At 45.4% G+C, this 18,281-nt stretch overlaps 1 protein-coding gene across 6 annotated transcripts in view; it reads left to right on the top strand.

The window, feature by feature from the left end:
- LOC136677938 (piwi-like protein 2) overlaps positions 1-15,203 on the top strand; it is a 35,112-nt gene extending 19,909 nt beyond the window's left edge. For 5 of the 6 annotated variants that reach the window (XM_066655658.1, XM_066655657.1, XM_066655660.1 and 2 more), the window contains 10 exons: positions 411-551; positions 635-748; positions 2,156-2,344; positions 4,124-4,225; positions 4,729-4,845; positions 6,188-6,276; positions 7,541-7,646; positions 9,730-9,983; positions 10,737-10,844; positions 14,882-15,203. In XM_066655658.1, the coding sequence (XP_066511755.1) occupies positions 411-551; positions 635-748; positions 2,156-2,344; positions 4,124-4,225; positions 4,729-4,845; positions 6,188-6,276; positions 7,541-7,646; positions 9,730-9,983; positions 10,737-10,844; positions 14,882-15,038 (1,377 nt within the window). In that variant the 3' untranslated portion in view covers positions 15,039-15,203. The remainder of the gene's footprint in view (positions 1-410; positions 552-634; positions 749-2,155; positions 2,345-4,123; positions 4,226-4,728; positions 4,846-6,187; positions 6,277-7,540; positions 7,647-9,729; positions 9,984-10,736; positions 10,845-14,881) is intronic. The other variant, XM_066655661.1, reaches the window with a different exon arrangement.
- Positions 15,204-18,281: the final 3,078 nt, after the last annotated feature.

Below are 18,281 nucleotides of genomic sequence, written 5' to 3'. Positions count from 1 at the left end.
CTGGTTACAGAGCAGGACTGGCCTGGTTCTGATGAAGTTGTTACAGTTTATTTAACAGAGTTTAGGACACCGGGGGAAGGAAATCTAATTAATAGTTAGGGCCATGTCTATGTTACGGCGCAGGTTCTGTTTTCTCCTCCAGCTGGGTTCTGGAAGCTCTCGCAGGTGAACGGAGTCCAGACAGTTCTGCTGAGAGTCCTCAACACGAGCAGTGATTTACTGTGTTTTTACTGTCTGTCTGTCTTCAGGACTGGACTGTGCACATCAGCCTGACTCTGTGTGTGTGTTTAGTCTATGTAAAGGACTGGATGATGTACTTTAATGTGAGCGTGTTTGCAATAATGCCCATTGTGTGTTTTGTTTCTGAGAGGATCTTTTTGATGCCGTGTGTGTGTTGTCGTCTCTGTCAGGACCTGACCATGCACATTAACGTCAGTGCGGAGCAGCACACACTCTCCATTAAGCAGCTTCTCCAGAATATCAGCAGCAGCTCTGAGGCTCTGACTGAACTCTCTCGCTGGGGCCTCCACATCAGCTCAGAGATCCTGGTGGTGAGAACACACACACACGCACACACTCAGTTTGAGATGGTGTGTATGCTGTGTGTATATTATGGTATGTTGTCTATGTATAGACCCAGGGAAGGACTCTGCCCATGGAGACTATTTGTTTACAGTCTGCTTCCTTCGTGACGTCTACGTCGGTCGACTGGTCCAGAGAGGTGGTCCGAGACCCGTCTATCAGCACCGTGAGTATCCGTTAACTCAGAATCACCAATGGTGCTTTTCCACCGCATGAGTCCGGCACGGCTCGCTTAAAGCTGGTCTCTCTTCCACTAGCACAGTGAAATGGAGCCGGTGACGCCACAAAACCCTGTCTCTAACAGGAACTGTAAGCTTTGAAATCCACAACAGCGCGGTGGTAAAGTCGGGCGCTGTTTACTCGGTGTGTGGCTTGTTATTGTTGTTTGGACTGAACACGGCTCCGCCCCCAGTTCTCACAGAGCAGTTGTTGCATGTTCAGATTTCTCTGGAGATTTTCATCAGACACCGACCCAAGGAGCGTCTGACCCTCTTCAGAAACCCCTCAGGGGAATGTTACGAGCGGCTGCTGAGAGTCGGATAAAAACTAATGTGAACGCTGCTGTAACTTCAGAGATTTTACAAGCGGCGAGTTTGTGCTGGAGCTCTGTGTTTCCTGGTGATTGACAGGTCTCAGAGCTAATAATAATAATAGTAAGTTACAATTATACAGCACTTTTCACACACCCCAGGATGCTTTACAATGAGAAGACATTTAGAGAGAGAGAGAAAGCTGTGTGTAATGACTTCCAAAGTGTGGCGGCAGCGATGCTGAAGCACCTGCCATCCTCCATTGAGGAGAGCCTGTATCTAGTGATTGTCAGAAGAAGGCCAGAATGATCAGATGTGAGTTCACACAGTGGGGTGTGTGTGTAGATGTGTGGACAGTAGGAGGGAGCAAGGTCATGCAAGGCCTTAAATGTCAACAGCAGGATTTTGTATTTGATGCATTCAGTAACCGGGAGCCAGTGAAGCTGGTGGAGGACAGGCGTGTTACGGGAAGATTTCTTAGAGTGTGTCAAGACTTTGGTCGTGGAGTTCTGAATGTACTAAAGAGGGCAGAGTGTATTAGAACGTAAGCCATAGAACAGAGAATTGTAGTAATTTAACTGTGAAGTAATGAAAGCACCAGTATCTGAGCGTCTTTACAGGAAAGTAGACTCTGTCTGTACCACGCTGATGGACAAATGCAGACCTAGTGATTTGACATGTGGGACAAAGCTGAGAGAAGAATCAGAAGAGACACAGATGATGTGTAGACAGAGTGTAGACGATCTGAAGAGGCAGAACCGGCGGACTCGGTACCAACAAACAGAAGCTCATGTGGTGCTCTTGTATCCTGAAGCAACTTAAAGGTTCCATGGCTGTCTCTGTTTTCATGACAGTGTAAATTGCGCATCATCATTGAAACTGAACAAAACTGCTGGATAAATTATTGTAACTGTATTAAAGCTCATCTGTGGTCCTCATTTACTAATGGATTTCCAAACTTTCTCCAGAAATCGAGCTGCGGTGCCTCTCCCTGGAGCAGAGGCACAGTTTGATGTGTTTTCCCTGATCTCTGCGTCCCTCAGATCCCTCTGTACTGCTGGGCCATGTTTTACCCTCGCAGAGCCGCCGAAGCGGCCGAGGAGCTGGTGGCCACTTTCGGGAAGGTGGCAGGACCCATGGGCATCACGCTGCACCGACCAATCAGAGTGGAGCTCCGGGACGACAGGACAGAGACCTACATCAAGAGCATCCACTCTCAGCTCACCAGCGAGGTCAGGCCCCGAGGGTTAAGCGGTGGGGTTGATTTCTTCTGTGAACAGGGATTAACTCGGACTCTGAGGAGGCTACTGCTGTTTGTAGATATGTTTGTTTTATTTATTTATTTTCAACATGACCTCACTGAAGTTTGTGGCAGAATGCCATCAGATCCTCACAGCAGTGTTCCAGTAACTAGTGTTAAGCTATTCTATTCTATTCTATCGTTACACTTATATAGCGCCTTTCTAGATACCCAAGGACGCTTTACAATCCACACTGCTCAGAACACTCAAACCACACACACACTGGTGAGAAGCGGCAGCCAAACGCGCACAGCGTACTCTCGACCAGGAACGACCGTCCACCTGGAGGACTGTATCGGGCACTAGGGTTTCACCCAGGACAGAGCGCCAATCCATATCTGGGCACACACAAATTCACTCACACATACAGACATTCATTCACATACACACTCATTCACAGCAGGACAGTTATTAGACAGAAGCCAATTCACCTACCCTCCATGTTTTTAAGCCTTCCCAGAGCAGGCAACTTTGAGCTTAATGCAAATGAGTTATGACAGAGAACAGACAAAACAAAGAGACTGGTTCCGAAGAGCGGCGGATCAGCAGGACTTTATCATATGAATGTGTCTTCAGTTTCAGACTGAAACATGCCTCTTGTTTTGGAACGATGAGTAACCACCAGTTAAAATGCATTTCTTTAATTGATAAAACAAGTAGAAATTAATTATGAAAATTAGTTGGCAACAAATTTCATTATTGATTATTATTTGGTCAGTTATTTATTTTAATTCCATAGAAAGTGTTTGTGACTTTGGGCAGCGTCAGTGGAGCCACACCGACACTCAACAACCCCAGGGTTTCTCTCAGTTTTACACCAGCTGCTGTTAAATTTAGAAATAAAAAGATGACTAACAGGACGCAGTAAACAGGTCCACATTCGAATCGTCAAACCTACGCCGAGCTGCGTACCCTGCGCTGTATTTCCACCTCAGAATTCAAACTGTGTCACGACTAGTGCTGCACCGATACTGACACTTAATCACAGTATCAGCTACAGAGCGCACCGACACCATCGCTGTGTTGGAAATGGCCCTAATGGAAAATTCAGATGGAATAAAGGCTGTAACAGCATGTGGAGAGTTTACACTGAGAATAGGTAAAAAAAAAAATCAAGCATTTGATATGCTGCGACTGGAACTTGGTTTTGAAGCAAAAATATTTAGAATCTGTCTAAAAGTGGTGTAGTGTAACCCCAGCTTAATATGTGCCAAAGAAACACTGACTTCATTCAAGCAACAACAAAGGAGCAGCAGTCCTTCTGAGTCCGTCAGAGATAACGACCCATTAGACCCCATCCCATCAGTGAGAACAGCTGAATCATTTGTGAACTGTGGTATTCATTTGTTTAGCAAAGACACAGACTACTTTGGAGCAACGGAGCCATCCATATGAGCTTCAAACAACTGCTTGAAAGCAACAGAAAGCATCCAAAATGTACTATATGCCGTTTATTTTCCCCCTCCATCAGCTGAGCTCTGTGCCAGTGTAGAATACACTGCTGAACTAGCGTAGCACCGACGCTATGGAGCAAAAATGATTCACCAAACAAATCGAGATCGTGTTATCTCCCAGCACTAGGTCTGAGCTGGTTTTCTCTGGGACAGTCTCCAATTTTTGTTTTGTTTATATTTGCCCTGTGGACATGTCTCTACCGAACGCCCCTGGGCCATGAGTCTATAATCAGTGTTTTCTGTGTGGTGTCCTCAGCCAAACCTGCAGCTGGTGGTGTGCATCCTGACGGGGAACAGAGACGACCTCTACAGCGCCATCAAGAAGCTCTGCTGTGTCCAGAGTCCCTGTCCCTCGCAGGTCTCTTCACCCCGAGTCCTCTTCTTTAAACTCATTTCCTCACACTCCAGTTTACACGGTTTACAGTCATCTTTACAGTAATCATAGAAAGGGCTTTCTTTTAGTTTTATGAAGTAGACAATACACTGACATCTAGTGGCCTGGATGTGTGAGTGTGTCTGTACTAAACCAGTTTGTAAACGTCAGCCCCCATGTGGGGGACCCACTCTGTGGAGAATAAACTGGTTCACTCGGACGGCGGCACCTTAGCGCCCTCTAATTCCATGACCCTTAAGCTAAAAAAGCTTTAAAGAGGAACATCAAATAAGAACCAAAACATTAGGGTTGTGTCCCAGCCGTTCCCCAGTTTTGGAGTCACTCATTCTTTTGATGCTCTTCAGATAAAAACACTCAACATTTTAAACCAATCCATTTCCTGTTCACTTTGACTGAGCGCATTGTCTCACACACAATCAGGGAACGATAGAAGAACGTTTACAGCCGTTTCCTCTTTTCATCTTTAGGCCATAAACGTCCGCACCATCTCCCAGCCTCAGAAGCTCCGCAGCATCGCTCAGAAGATCCTGCTCCAGATCAACTGCAAACTGGGAGGAGAACTGTGGACCGTCAACGTCCCTCTGGTCAGAGTCCGGTTACATTCACATCTACAGCTTTTAACAGAGACACTCTCACCCACTCAAATATTAATAAATCCATTTACTGTCGTCAGTTCACAGTAAAACAGTGATGTTCCGAATATTTTAAAGCCCACAGCATACAACCAGGGGGTGGCCTCTGCCACACAGCTGCAGGGTCTCGTAAATCTATCGTTTACCCGGGATCTTTATGTAAACACTGCACTTACAGCGGATCACGGTGGATACAGTGGGTTTAATTCTAATGACATTGACATGAAATATCATTAATGTGCTGTGAGATTAGAGTGTGTCCTAAAACACTCCTGAAACTCTCCTGCTGTTGGACAACAAGCCTCTCGAACAGCGCATGAGACATGTTATAAGGAAAGGTACCACTTTACTGTAAGGGTATTATAATTAATAATTATAAGCATATTAGCATTAATAAACATTTTACGTAAAGTCGCAGTTAATCATTAAGTCATGATAGAAACTAGAAATAGCATTAAAGTGTTTTCTAAAATGTCACTGTTTATTACTTAATGAATAATTGACATTTTCTAACCCTTTGGTAATGCTTGTGACTGTCTTATAAATCGTTAATTAATGGACCCTTGTTGAAAAGTGTTACAGAAGAAAAAGCAATGAAAATTGTGTTCCAAGCGTTTGTAGAGTTTACTGTTGGTCTCTCAGTGAAAGTTAAATATATTGTGGTAAAAATAAGAACAAAAGTGCAGACACTTGAATGTAAATGTTGGTGTTTATTAGGGGTGAGTGATACAGCTCTAAAATAGTAGCACGGTGTTTCAAGGTGTTCTTGGCCCTGCTCCAGGAGGTGGAACAGATCAGTTGTGTTTCCCGTGGTTTATTGTACGTCTGATATTCTGTGACCATGCCCCCTCCACACGACTGAAGCCACTCCCCTTTTGGAGCAGGTTGCTCCGCCTCAGAGCCGCTCTCCACCGTACTTCACTGTGTCTAAACGCCGTGTGTAAAGAGCGTGTGGTGTGTTACGGCTAACTGCAGGACGTCGTTAACGTAAACAAGTCCGAATGTCACTGTCAGCTCCATGTTGGGGTTTTATATCGGTTTAGAAATGATGATGAAACGTTACCATGAATGATACGTTACGGCACAGCTCTAGCGTTTACACACAGTACACATTAGTGGTCACTAAACGTTAGAGTGACGTGTGGTGTGGTTCCTGTCTGAGGTGAGTGACTTGCTCTGAATCATAAGGATTGAGTTTTGTTTAAATGGCACGCTGTGGTCAATAAGGAACAAGGCAGCCTCAGTGAGACTGACCTAGGCGCTGATGATGTTTACTGTGATGTGTCTGGAACAGAAACAGCTGATGGTGGTCGGTGTAGACGTTCATCACGACGTCAGTAGGAAGAACAGGTCGGTGATGGGCTTCGTGGCCAGTTTGAACAGGTAACGTTCTGAACTCTAAAATATAACAAAGTAAAAGTCTCCCCACCGCTGAAATCTCACTTACACACGTCTTTAAAGTTTTTCTGTGTGAGGAAGTTACATGGGGTTCATCAGGGCTGTGACAGCTCCCTGTGGTGGGGGCTGGTCTACAGCGAGGGTGTTGTAACAGGATCGTACTCGGGATCAGCGCTGAGAGAGGGACGTGTTCATTTGTAAATCTCAGTCTGAAACAGCGCTGTGTCCAATTCCCTGAGCTGCAGCTTTAACACTCACTCTGAGGGCTTTAAACAGGGCTCAGAGGTGGACCAATCAGAGGCGGTGGGACACTGCGCTGTGGGTGTGACCACACCCACTGACTCTACCCTCAGCGCTCAGTTACAGACAGATCTTTTTATTAACACTGGCCCAAACTTCGATTATAGAAAATAATCCGTTTAAATCGCCATCACAACGTTCATCAGAAACATTGCAATGTTTAGAGGTCCTCTGTGAATCGTTCGGCCCTGATCTACATCAACAAACAGAATCTGCAAGGTCTTAATGATAACAACACTGTATCTTCTCCTGCAGTGATCTACACGTGGAAGAGTAAGTTAAATGGATAGACTATTGATTAACCCTTTCCTCAACGATGTTTATATTGATAAATTAACTCACCCCAAACCTGAGAAATGTAAAGGACCACGGATCAAAAGAAACGAGGTGCAGTAGAGAGCCAGAGCACTAAAAACTAAAACAGGAGACGTATAAAGAATGACTTTAGAATGTTTTTAAAGAAAGTGCAAATAAATGTGCTCATTTGTCAGTGGCTCTTGGGGGGGGGTGGAGAACAGAAACCTTGACTCTGAACTTGACCCTGGACCAGTCTTGAGTTCCTCTGAGGAGCAGAAGAGTTAAACCCTGCTTCATTAGGTTTAGGTTTAAATTGTAAAGACTAATTTACGTGGAATGGGTGATTTAAGAGAGAAATGAGGCTCTAAGCCAATGGAAATGGTCCAGAATTTCTCACTGACACATTCATTCCCATTGTATTGTTTCCCTTCTCCTGTAAAATAACCATTCGGGAAATATTCCATCCAGGTCATGGTTTAATATCTCAGTCCATTTACAAAAACAGGGGAGGACATTTTCCACTCGTTTACGTGAGCTATGAGCAGGAAATAATTAAACTGGGAGAAGAACAGAGTTAATGTGAAGAGGGCAATGGTAAATGGGTAAATGATTGTGTGTGAAAGTCCACATTGTGTGTGTGTGTGTGTCTCAGTTTGCTGACAAAGTGGTACTCCAGAGTCACGTTCCAGATGCCCAACGAGGAGATCATTAATGGTTTCAGAGTGTGTCTCCTGGCTGCTCTGCAGAAATACTACGAGGTAAGACACAGCTGCAGAACCACAGTTCACTGAAGAGTCGGACACGGTGTAAACTGCAGTAAAACAGGTATCGGTCCTGGGTTAAATCTCCGCAAACTGCCCTTTAAGTCTTGTCGTCTCTGAACAACTCGGCTGTGACTTGTAAATATAAACACATTTAGAATCTGACGCAGTAATCAGAGCCTAAACCGGGGTGATGAATGTCGGACCCTCGCCTGTTTGGGAGAGGAGCGCTGTGAGGGAACGTAATGCTGAAAGATGGTTGATGTTGAAACCACAGTGCAGGTGGAGTGTGTTCAGCCACAACACACAGCTTGGGAACTGTCTTTAGAAGAGTCTGACCAATCAGAATCAGGAGCAGTCTGTGGTGTCGGATCCAAACACCAGGAGCGGTCCGAGAAGCCTTCTCAGAACGGAGATCTCTGCGTGGCTGGCCATTCAGTTTAGTTTTGAAATCAGAACATTGCTCGGGTCGACTAGAGGCACTTGGACCCGACGCCATACAGCAGTTGTGACATCACAACCGAGGCTCTCTGATATCCTGACTCAGTAGAATTAACCTTTAAAAAGCACAGTCAAAATCTGATCTGAATTCTCCCCGAATCTGTTACTACATCAATGTCTGGATTGACATTTCATCACTGTGAAGGGTGTTTTTGGGACGTCATGAGGCGCATCGTTTAAAACATCCTTCCCTGTGATAAAATCGCTCTAGCACAGTCTCGAGTCGCTTATTGCTTTTATAAAACTGGCAAATATAACAGAATAACACTTTATTGGCCACTGTGCTGCACACAGAGGAATTTGTTCTCAGCATTTAACCCGATCCCTGCAGTGAAACACAGCGGGCCAGTGAGCAGTGCCCGGAGCAGTGGGCAGCCCTAGCCACGGTGCCCAGGGATCAGTTGGGGGTTAGGTGCCTTGCTCAAGGGCACTTCAGTCACGACCTGGCGGCTCTGGGGATCGAACAGGCAACCTTCCAGTTACAAGCCCAGTTCCCTACCCATGAGGCCATGGCTGCCCTTTATCAAATCAAATCAAATTTATTTATATAGCGCCTTTTACAACTGACGTTGTCACAAAGCAGCTTCACAGTTTCAAAACAGAACGTTTAAATCAAAGCCCAATGAGAGCAAGCCGAAGGCGACAGTGGCAAGGAAAATCTCCCTCGAGGCTGGAGGAAGAAACCTTGGGAGGAATCAAGACTCACAAAGGGGACCCATCCTCCTCTGATCAAACTATAGATTGAATTTTAAATGATCACCAATGAAGTGTCATTATGCTACATAATAATAATAATAACGTGAGCAGCTGGTCTGGTCTGCAGGAGAATCCAGCAAACAATCTTCCATCAGTGGGCCACCATTTTCTCAGAAAACAGTAAAGGGAAGCAGTTAGTTTAGTTGAGTGCAGCAGAGAATAAGAGCATGTGAATATTTTCTTTAGTGTAGTGAGGGATCTGACTGTAACAGACTGGGAGTAGGGAAACCAGAAGGAGCTCAGGCAAAGACATCCTTTCGCTCCAAACAAGAGAAATTGTGAGCACATCATCCAGGTTTACCCTGATTCTCCATGTCCATGAGTTCCTGAAATATTTATAAATATTAAATAAATAAAAATATTTAAAATGATAACAATAGTAAACGATTCTTCCACCACATGCTGTAGTCAATTAGCAGCGAGTGCAAAATGAGCGTGAAAGTTGAACTGCATTAAAGTTCTATAGTCGCGCCGTGAAACATTATCTCTTCATGATTTTTCAGGGTATTTTTAGGCGAACTGAAGAGCACAGATGCTTGTCATCTTTCTGAGGGGGCTTTTATTCTAAAGGACAAGCTGCAGGAAGTAGAAATGTCTGAAGGGAGCGATGTGTAGTGGTGTTTCTGTCCTGATTTCACGCTGTTCGGGGAGAACTCAATAAAACTGAGCTCAGATGTTGTGGGATGGTTGTGAGTTCATAGTGTATTTTACCACAAAGCAGTTCAGCCAATCAGATTTCAGGACCAGAAATATCCATGTAATTAAATGAATTAAAGGTCAGAGCTGTTATCCATGTTTCTCCTCCTCCCCGCGCCCCCCGCAGGTGAACCACAGCTTCCCGGAGAAGATCGTTATTTACCGCGACGGCGTGTCGGACGGTCAGCTGAGAACCGTGGAACTGTATGAGGTTCCACAGGTTCTGAAATGTTTCGAGACCTTTCCCAACTACGAACCCAAGCTGGCCTTCATCGTGGTCCAGAAAAGGATTAACACAACTCTGTATTCGTACGGAGGAGAACGCTTCGGTACGCCGTTCCCCGGAACCATCCTCGACCACACCGTCACCAGCAGAGACTGGTGAGAACCCCTCAGGGTCATTCTCTTATCTAGAACCAGTCTAGAACACTTCTCTATCATGCTGTCACCAACAGACTGGCAGAACCCTCAGAGGTACTCACGTATCAAGAACAAATCTAGAACAGCTTTTATTCACACTGTCACCAGCAGAGACTGCTGAGAACCTGACAGCTATTCAGCTACCTAGAACCAGTCTATAGAGATTCTTGTTTAGTCTTTGAGGCTGGAGAGTACTCACCAGTTATTCTCATATCTAGAACTATTCCAGAACAGTGCTTTATTAGACAATTATAAACTGCAGAGAACCCTTTGACTTTAAAGTGTTTGGTGCAAGTATTCTGTTATCTAGAACCATTTTAGAACAGTGCTTGACCTTAAAATCGCCAACAGAGGCCAGTGAGCACCAGTTTTTCAGTTGTGTAGAACCGTATATGGAACCTAGAGCTGTGTTCAATCTGTTTTTCATTTATCTAGAACAGTGACTGATTAGTCACCAGTAAAGACCAGTTAGAACCCCTCAGTGAGAGGGAGATATTCGGTTATCTAGAGCCAGAATACTAACTTTAATTCAGTGTAGAACCAGGATTAGAGCTAAATTTAAAGGAGCAGTCAGTCGTTCTGAAGGGAGTTACACTGACACCTGGTGGTCTGGATGTGTCAGTGATTCTGTACTGAACCTGTTTACACTCTTCTCCAAAATAAACCCCTCACGTGAAGTGAGTCTGAATTGAATCCAGTTTCTTTTCTCCTCAGGGTGGACTTCTACCTCATGGCTCACTCCATCCGTCAGGGCTGCGGTATCCCCACGCACTACATCTCCGTCTACAACACGGCCAACCTCTCTCCCGACCACCTGCAGAGGTACCGCTCTCTGGGGAACACTCCACTCTGAGAACCTCACGCTCACGTCTATAGAACAGTAACAGAACCAGAGAATATATCACATTCACCAAAGTCTAATTCTGAGCCGAAACACCACCCTTTCTCGCTGAAAACCAACAAGCTAACAGTACTCACACACACTTCAGACCCGGAGTTAGGTTCTGACACTAGATTCTCCATAGTCCATTCCACCTTAAACTGACCAGCAGTTATATCCTGAACCCTGAACTGTGTATTCCACCTTAAATGAAGCAGGTGTTAAATCTGAACCTTCAGATTCCTCATTGTACAGTCCGTTCCACCTTAAATTGAGCAGTTAGGTTCTGGCATATATATATGATTCTTTAAAAATGTGCCCGTTCCACCTTAAATGCATCCACAGGTTTTGGTTTTGGCATTTAAGACTGAAAGAAGTGTCTGTTCCACCTTAAATGGAGCTAGAGCTAAATCCTGAGCCGTGGGCTTTTCAAAGGAACTCTGGAGACAGTTTGTAAGCGCTGCGTAGTTTAAGGTGGAATGGAACATCAGTGTGAAGTCAATAATAAATACAGACTCTGCATTTTTGTGGTTTATTTTTAGACAAAAATGCTGTAAAACGATGAGAAATTACAAACGACTGCAGAACTACGAGCAGATGCCATAAACTTCACTAAAGTTTTAGTGACGACGGGAAAACTGGGTTTTCAGACGGGTTTGGAGCGTTTGTCTGTTGTTGTCATGAAGCCTGCACACGGCATAAGTCCTGAGAGTGAATGCAGATGAATGGATAAAGACCTGAGCTGAAAAGGGATCACAGAAAACACCAGCGCTTTAAAATAAACGTTTATGAAATCTGTCGAAAGTGAATAAGTGTTGGTGCACTCCTGCACACTTTAAAAGGGATCATTCTTCACACCATTTACTGTGTTTGTGGAGAGAATCATGGAATTTGCCTTAAATGGTTTAATTTAGATTTGCAGCAAATGTGTTGCGGTCTTTAATGGAGCCAGGGTTGGGGATTCTTGTGCGCAGCTTTCTGATATTTTACTGAGTGTGTTAAGTCCTTACCAATGTGTACTACTTTCTTCCAGCACAAGGTGGTGTTGTTTCTCTGGGTCCAAAGTTCAGTGGCGTTGGGGGCAGTTCTACAGTCCCCTCTCTCAGCTCCACTGTCCCGGACACTGACGTGGTGGTGGTGTGTTAGTGTGTGTTGTGCTGGTGCGAGTGGATCAGACACAGCAGTGCTGCTGGAGTTTTTAAACCCCTCAGTGTCTGGACTGAGAACAGTCCACCGACCAAAAACATCCAGCCGACAGCGTCCTGTGTCACTGATGAAGGACTAGAGGACGAGCGACACACACTGTGCAGCGACAGATGAGCTACTGTCTCTGACTCTACATCTACAAGGTGGACCAACGAGGGAGGAGTGTCTCACAGAGTGGACAGAGAGTGGACACAGGGTTTAAAAACTCCAGCAGCACTGTGAGACTTCGGACCCAGCGCCGCCCTGAACTTAAGCCCGGAAGGCTTACAGGCAATGAATCCACAAAATGTGGCAGGGATTTCTCTGAGATCCATGTCCATGAAGACGTGACTGCATCACACAGTTCCTGCTGATTTTTCAGATGCTGTGAATCTCCTGCTCCAAAGCATCCCAAAGAAACACAGCCCTGAGCCCAGATCTGGTGACTGGGAACACCTCTGAACAGCACTCGCTCGTCACATGAAGCCCGTTTGCTCTGTGACGTGGAGCACTATCATCTGGAAGTAGCTGTTAGATGATGGTGATTTGTGGTGGTGAAGTTTGACACATGGTCATCAGCAGTAATCCAGGGTGTGGTGTTGATTGTTATTAACAGCCCAGAGTGAGCCCAGAAAACGTCCCCCACACCATTACATCACCTCCACCAGCCTGCCCTGTTCACAGCAGGTAAGGACAGATTTAGGCTTCTGTGTCCAACCTACACAAAAACATGTAGGCACCATGTCGACGGAACCGTACACCTTTACCCTACACCGCAATCTGATGCTCACTTCCCCAGAACCGTGCCTCAGCGACGCTGCTGTTCCGCAGTGGGATAAACACGTGTCAACGAATGCAGAAGTGGAGCAAAATGAGGGACAACTGTGGACGCCCCCGGGTTAACAACACTCTGAGGGGTGGGGACACAGCAGAGAGTGTCAGTGTTGCGTTTGGTTCTTTACTGACACCGCATTTAAGCTACAAAGTGCAAAAACTAATACGACTGCGCCCACAGTGCATTAATTTTGGGCAGTGGACTGAAGCCTAAAGTAAAAAAGTAGTGTTTTTATCTTACAATTACATCATTGGAATCTTCCACTGAGCCGTAATAGGCAGAATAGAGCCTCTGTCATTGCTCTCTGGATTCAGCACTGCAGAAACTGTACTATGTAACTTTTGGAGGAGGGTAGGAATCCCCCCCCCACCTTTTCATTTCAGTAGGGTGCTGTAAATGACCTTCATTGGCTTCAAGATCGACACTGTGCACTACATATTCAGCCTTAGTGTTGTGTTGGTGTAATTGCAGGGTGAGGTGCACTCAGCAGGTAAGGGCCCTTACTGCAGAGTAGACTCTGATTTATTCTTCTGCATTGAATCCATGCAATGTTGTTGGGTGTGTGGATTCATGAGGTTCCTCAGACCAGGTTGTGCTCTTCTGTCTCCAGATGTTCAGTTTATTTGGGCCTTAACCTCACCACAGCTTTTTGTATTTGATGAAAGGAGTGGAACCCACCATCGTCTTCTGTTGTATCTCCTCTAGTTTTAGCCACAGAGGCTCCGCCCACCAGTCGCCAGTCTGATCCCTCAGTGATGGCTTCACTGTCAGGATTCTGTCAGGGGCTTTCTGATTGGCTCTGTGTACTGGTATAAATATAATAAACCAAATAAATAAAATAGACTGTGGTTGGTCAGATTCGTCTTATGAAGTAGTGGGTGGTGCTTGGCTACATTTAAGAGCCAAAGAATACAAGACTCTTCCCGAAAAACCTGGCTCTCCCGGAGAACCAGAGTCTGTCGCTTTTCCATCAACGTGGAACGGGCTCTGTTCCAGTTTGTGAACCTAATTTTGAACTGTTCGGTTCATTTCCACCAACAAAAATAGGTTCTGGAACCAGAAAACAGGAACAGGTTCTTCACCTCAAACTGTGAGGACGTCTGTGGGCGTGTCCTAGTTACAGGAGCAAGGAGCTATGGCGACACCCAGGAGGAGAGCACGGTGTAATCTTCTGCATCTCATCGCCAAAAGCTGACTTATGTTTGTTAAAAAACAAACGTTTATAACAACAGCACGAATGTTCACAGGTCGTCTACACGCTCCGCCGTCTCTTCACTTTTGCCCCGTTGATGACGTGTTCTGTGACGTATCCTCGGTTTCCACTAAAAATGTTGTAAACGTGGCTGGTTCGCTGAAAAGCACCAAGGGTCTTATAAACCCAAATGGAACCAGTTCAAGAACCAGAGTTCATTTGGTGGAAAAGGGCTGCTGGAGAACCGTCCCCCTCCGGGTTCAGTGTGTTGTGAAATCTGAGAGACTACTCTGCTCATCACAACAGTACAGTGTTCATCTGAGTTACCATGGCTGTTCTGTCAGCTCAGAACTCTCTGGGGAAATCTCTGTTGATCTCTCAACACTGCGGTGCTGTTATCTGCAGGTCTGGTGCCCCCTGGATGGATTTACCTGATAGCACTGTTCAAAAGAAACTACAGACTGTTGTGCTGGAAAGTCCCAAATCTGGAAAGTCCCAAAAACCAGAAAACCTCGTCTCAGCCGGTCACACCACGCTCCACGTCACTGAGAAACATTTAAAATGTTCTGGTGCTGGACACGATCACGAATTAAACGCTGCAGTTCTGCCACCTGTTGGCTGTTTAGAGTATTGTACGACTGCAGGGTGTACAGGTGTTCGTAATAAAGGCCTCGGCCACTGTACATCTGTTTATTTAACGCTGACTGTTTTAATGGTGTTTATGACTGTGTTTACTGTAACAGTGTGTGGTGTTTGTTTGTCTTTAGGTTGACGTTTAAGATGTGCCATTTGTACTGGAACTGGCCTGGAACCGTCCGTGTCCCGGCGCCGTGTAAATACGCTCATAAACTAGCCTTCCTCTCCGGTCAGTACCTCCACTCAGAACCGGCCATCCAGCTCTCAGACAAACTACACTTCCTCTGAGGAGCCTCAGATCTATGTTTCCACAAAGAAGAACGTTATCAGTTTAGTTCGGTTCATTGTGAAGTTGAGTTTAAAGCTTGTGTTTTCTTTCTTTTTTTTTTTCCCCTAAATATTAAAGCATGTTTGTGAAAGGAAGCAAATCTTCGTGTGCGCGTTTACTCGTTTATTGCTGTAAAAGTGTGAGAATAAAAGACCTTTTAAGACTAGAAACGTTTTTCTCTCACGACAAAGCATTTCTACCACTTTCCCCATGTTTCCTACGGTGTGGAGCTGTGTGAAATGTCTGTGTCGTGTTGAGGATGTGCTGAGTGAGGTATCGGTTAAAAATGTTTATTTTGTCGGTCGGTCTTTGATTTCCCACAAACCCACAGTGGTGTCAGTAGCGGGACCTGGCTGAAGCCATGGAAGAGCTTGAGCGGCGACTCAGAGCCCCAAGGTGCACAGCGCTGAGGAGAACGAGAGGACGGAGTTTCAGCACTAACGGCATTAGAGAAGCTTTCTGTGCTCAGCTCCAGGGTGCGGTGAGTAGTGGTCCATGAACGACTCCCACTTCTGCCAAAAATCGGCATTCGTCCTGCTTCCGTCCCCAACGTAGACGTCTCAAACTGCTCCCGCGCTCAGCTCCGTGCACTGCACACACATCATCTGAAACTATACACTACAGGGATCAGGGACGTTTCAGTCCCTCGCAATCGTTACACAGGTATATGAGCATGGGCTCTCTCTCTCTCACTCACACACACACACACACACACACACACACAGCCAAGTGACTGTATACCGGCTGCATTTCTGTTTCTTGTTCACGTTGTAGGCTGATTCACAAATATTTTTAAGGAGTTTATTAGTCTCTAATTGATTAGCTATTTTCTCTTGATTGTGCTGGTGATTATTCTCTTTTTAGACATTTCATGTTCATGTCAACACTTCCACGGTCACTGCACTGATTAAACACCTACTCCTGCACATTAAGGCATCTGTACGCCTGACAACACCAGGACGGTGCGGTAGACAAATGCACGGTTCTTACTGAAATCAAAGTTACATTTGGGGAATGTGTTTCTGACACCTGACAGTCTCTAGTGTGTGAAGTGACCTGAGAGTTCACAGGAGTCCCCAGTGTATCACTGATGACTAGTTGAGATCTGCTTGGCCACAAATGAGTCTGATTTTTACGGAGCCAGTTTCTGCCACATCAGAAAATTGGCTCCTAATTCATTTTACAGTAAACTCTTATCATTTTGAAGCGGTGTAGTGTCCAGTAGAGAGTTGGTACAGTAACACAGATCTAGTGGATCACATCGAGGAAAACGTCAGACTAGGATTTACAGTTTCCTTTCTACTTGTTCAGGTGAACATGGTTTTTCTAAGAGGAGGTCTGTGGAAACGCTGTGGTCTCTTTTCTGTGTGGACGAGGAAAACTGATATTTTCTGAAACACTGACGTCACACACTCCTCGCTCCCTCTACAGTGAACTACATCAGTCACAAACTACACTGTACACACACAGCTCCTCGCTCCCTCTACAGTGAACTACATCAGTCATAAACTACACTGTACACACACAGCTCCTCGCTCCCTCTACAGTGAACTACATCAGTCACAAACTACACTGTACACACACAGCTCCTCGCTCCCTCTACAGTGAACTACATCAGTCTCAAACTACACTGTACACACAGCTCCTCACTCCCTCTACAGTGAACTACATCAGTCACAAACTACACTGTACACACACAGCTCCTCGCTCCCTCTACAGTGACCTACATCAGTCACAAACTACACTGTACACACACAGCTCCATGCTCCCTCAACAGTGAACTACATCAGTCACAAACTACACTGTACACACACAGCTCCTCGCTCCCTCTACAGTGAACTACATCAGTCACAAACTACACTGTACACACACAGCTCCTCGCTCCCTCTACAGTGAACTACATCAGTCACAAACTACACTGTACACACACAGCTCCTCGCCCCCACTCCAGTGAACTACATCACTCAAACTACACTGTACACACACAGCTCCTCCCCCCCACTCCAGTGAACTACATGGGTCGTTAGTTGTGGTGTTTTGATGTCTCTCTTTACTATGGCCACATACTGGACTGGCTTTACCTGCTCTGCTTGGGGAGGGGAGTAGAGTAGGGACCCTGCAGTCGAAGTGTGGTGTTAGTTACCGAAGCTGGGAACAGAACCCTGGCCCACAGTGCAGAGGACGGTGATGTTCTGAGAACTAAAGCTAGTGAAACAGCAGGTGGAGGCGGTAGCTGAGTCGTGAACGCCTGACCGTCTGCCGTTGGTTAATGGAAACCACAGATGAGCGGTCGAGCTAGAAAACGCATTGAAGAGGACTTTAACCAGTGCTGTCAATCTTCACCAGACGACACTGTGGGAACCCAAACAGGTTTCACAACGTCAGCCATTCAGAAAGTCCTGGAAATGCAAAGAATTAACAGACGTTTAAATCTGTTGCTCAATAATAAAAGTTCACATGCAGCAACACAATGATAAACTACATTCTATAGCTGTAGAACTACAGAGTGACCGGAGTGGACCGTGGAGCTGTTGTACTCTTGATCTTTTCGGTGCAGTAACCGCTGCTGTCCGCTGTACGGCGCTGTTTCGCCTGAATCCAGAATAAAGAGTTTGACTGCGTTCAGCGCTGAATCCCGTTCGGAATACAACTAAGAACACATCTGTTCCCTTGTGTAAATCTGCTGAGTTCTGAGTGTGATTTTACTCCTTTTTCACATTTAATCACATTAAAAAACACCACTCTGTAAACACCAGCCCTGACCTGAATTAGCATTAAACTAAATCTAATTTACCTCAGCGTTCACTAAACATCTTTAAAAACAGTTTAAAACTCTGCTGTGAGTTACATTTTAGAAGTTTAAATCTTTTAATCCACAGAGAATGTTTATAGAATTCAGAGAAAAACAACTACGGTTTTATAAAACTAAAATCAATGAGGTGCTGAGGTAAAGTGCATGGCTGCAGGTAAAAGCAGTCAGATTTATCTTATTAGTTGTAAATAAAATATAATCATTTATTCATTCATTATCTGAAACCCTTATCCAGTTCAGGGTCGCGGTGGGTCCAGAGCCTACCCGGAATCATTGGGCGCAAGGCGGGAATACACCCTGGAGGGGGCGCCAGTCCTTCACAGGGCAACACACACACATTCACTCACACCTACGGACACTACAGAGTCGCCAATCCACCTACCAACGTGTG

The sequence above is a fragment of the Hoplias malabaricus genome, chromosome Y (assembly GCF_029633855.1).
Source record: "Hoplias malabaricus isolate fHopMal1 chromosome Y, fHopMal1.hap1, whole genome shotgun sequence".
Lineage (NCBI taxonomy): Eukaryota > Metazoa > Chordata > Actinopteri > Characiformes > Erythrinidae > Hoplias > Hoplias malabaricus.
Note: the sequence above shows the minus strand (reverse complement) of the source record. Positions and strands in the feature narration are given on the sequence as shown.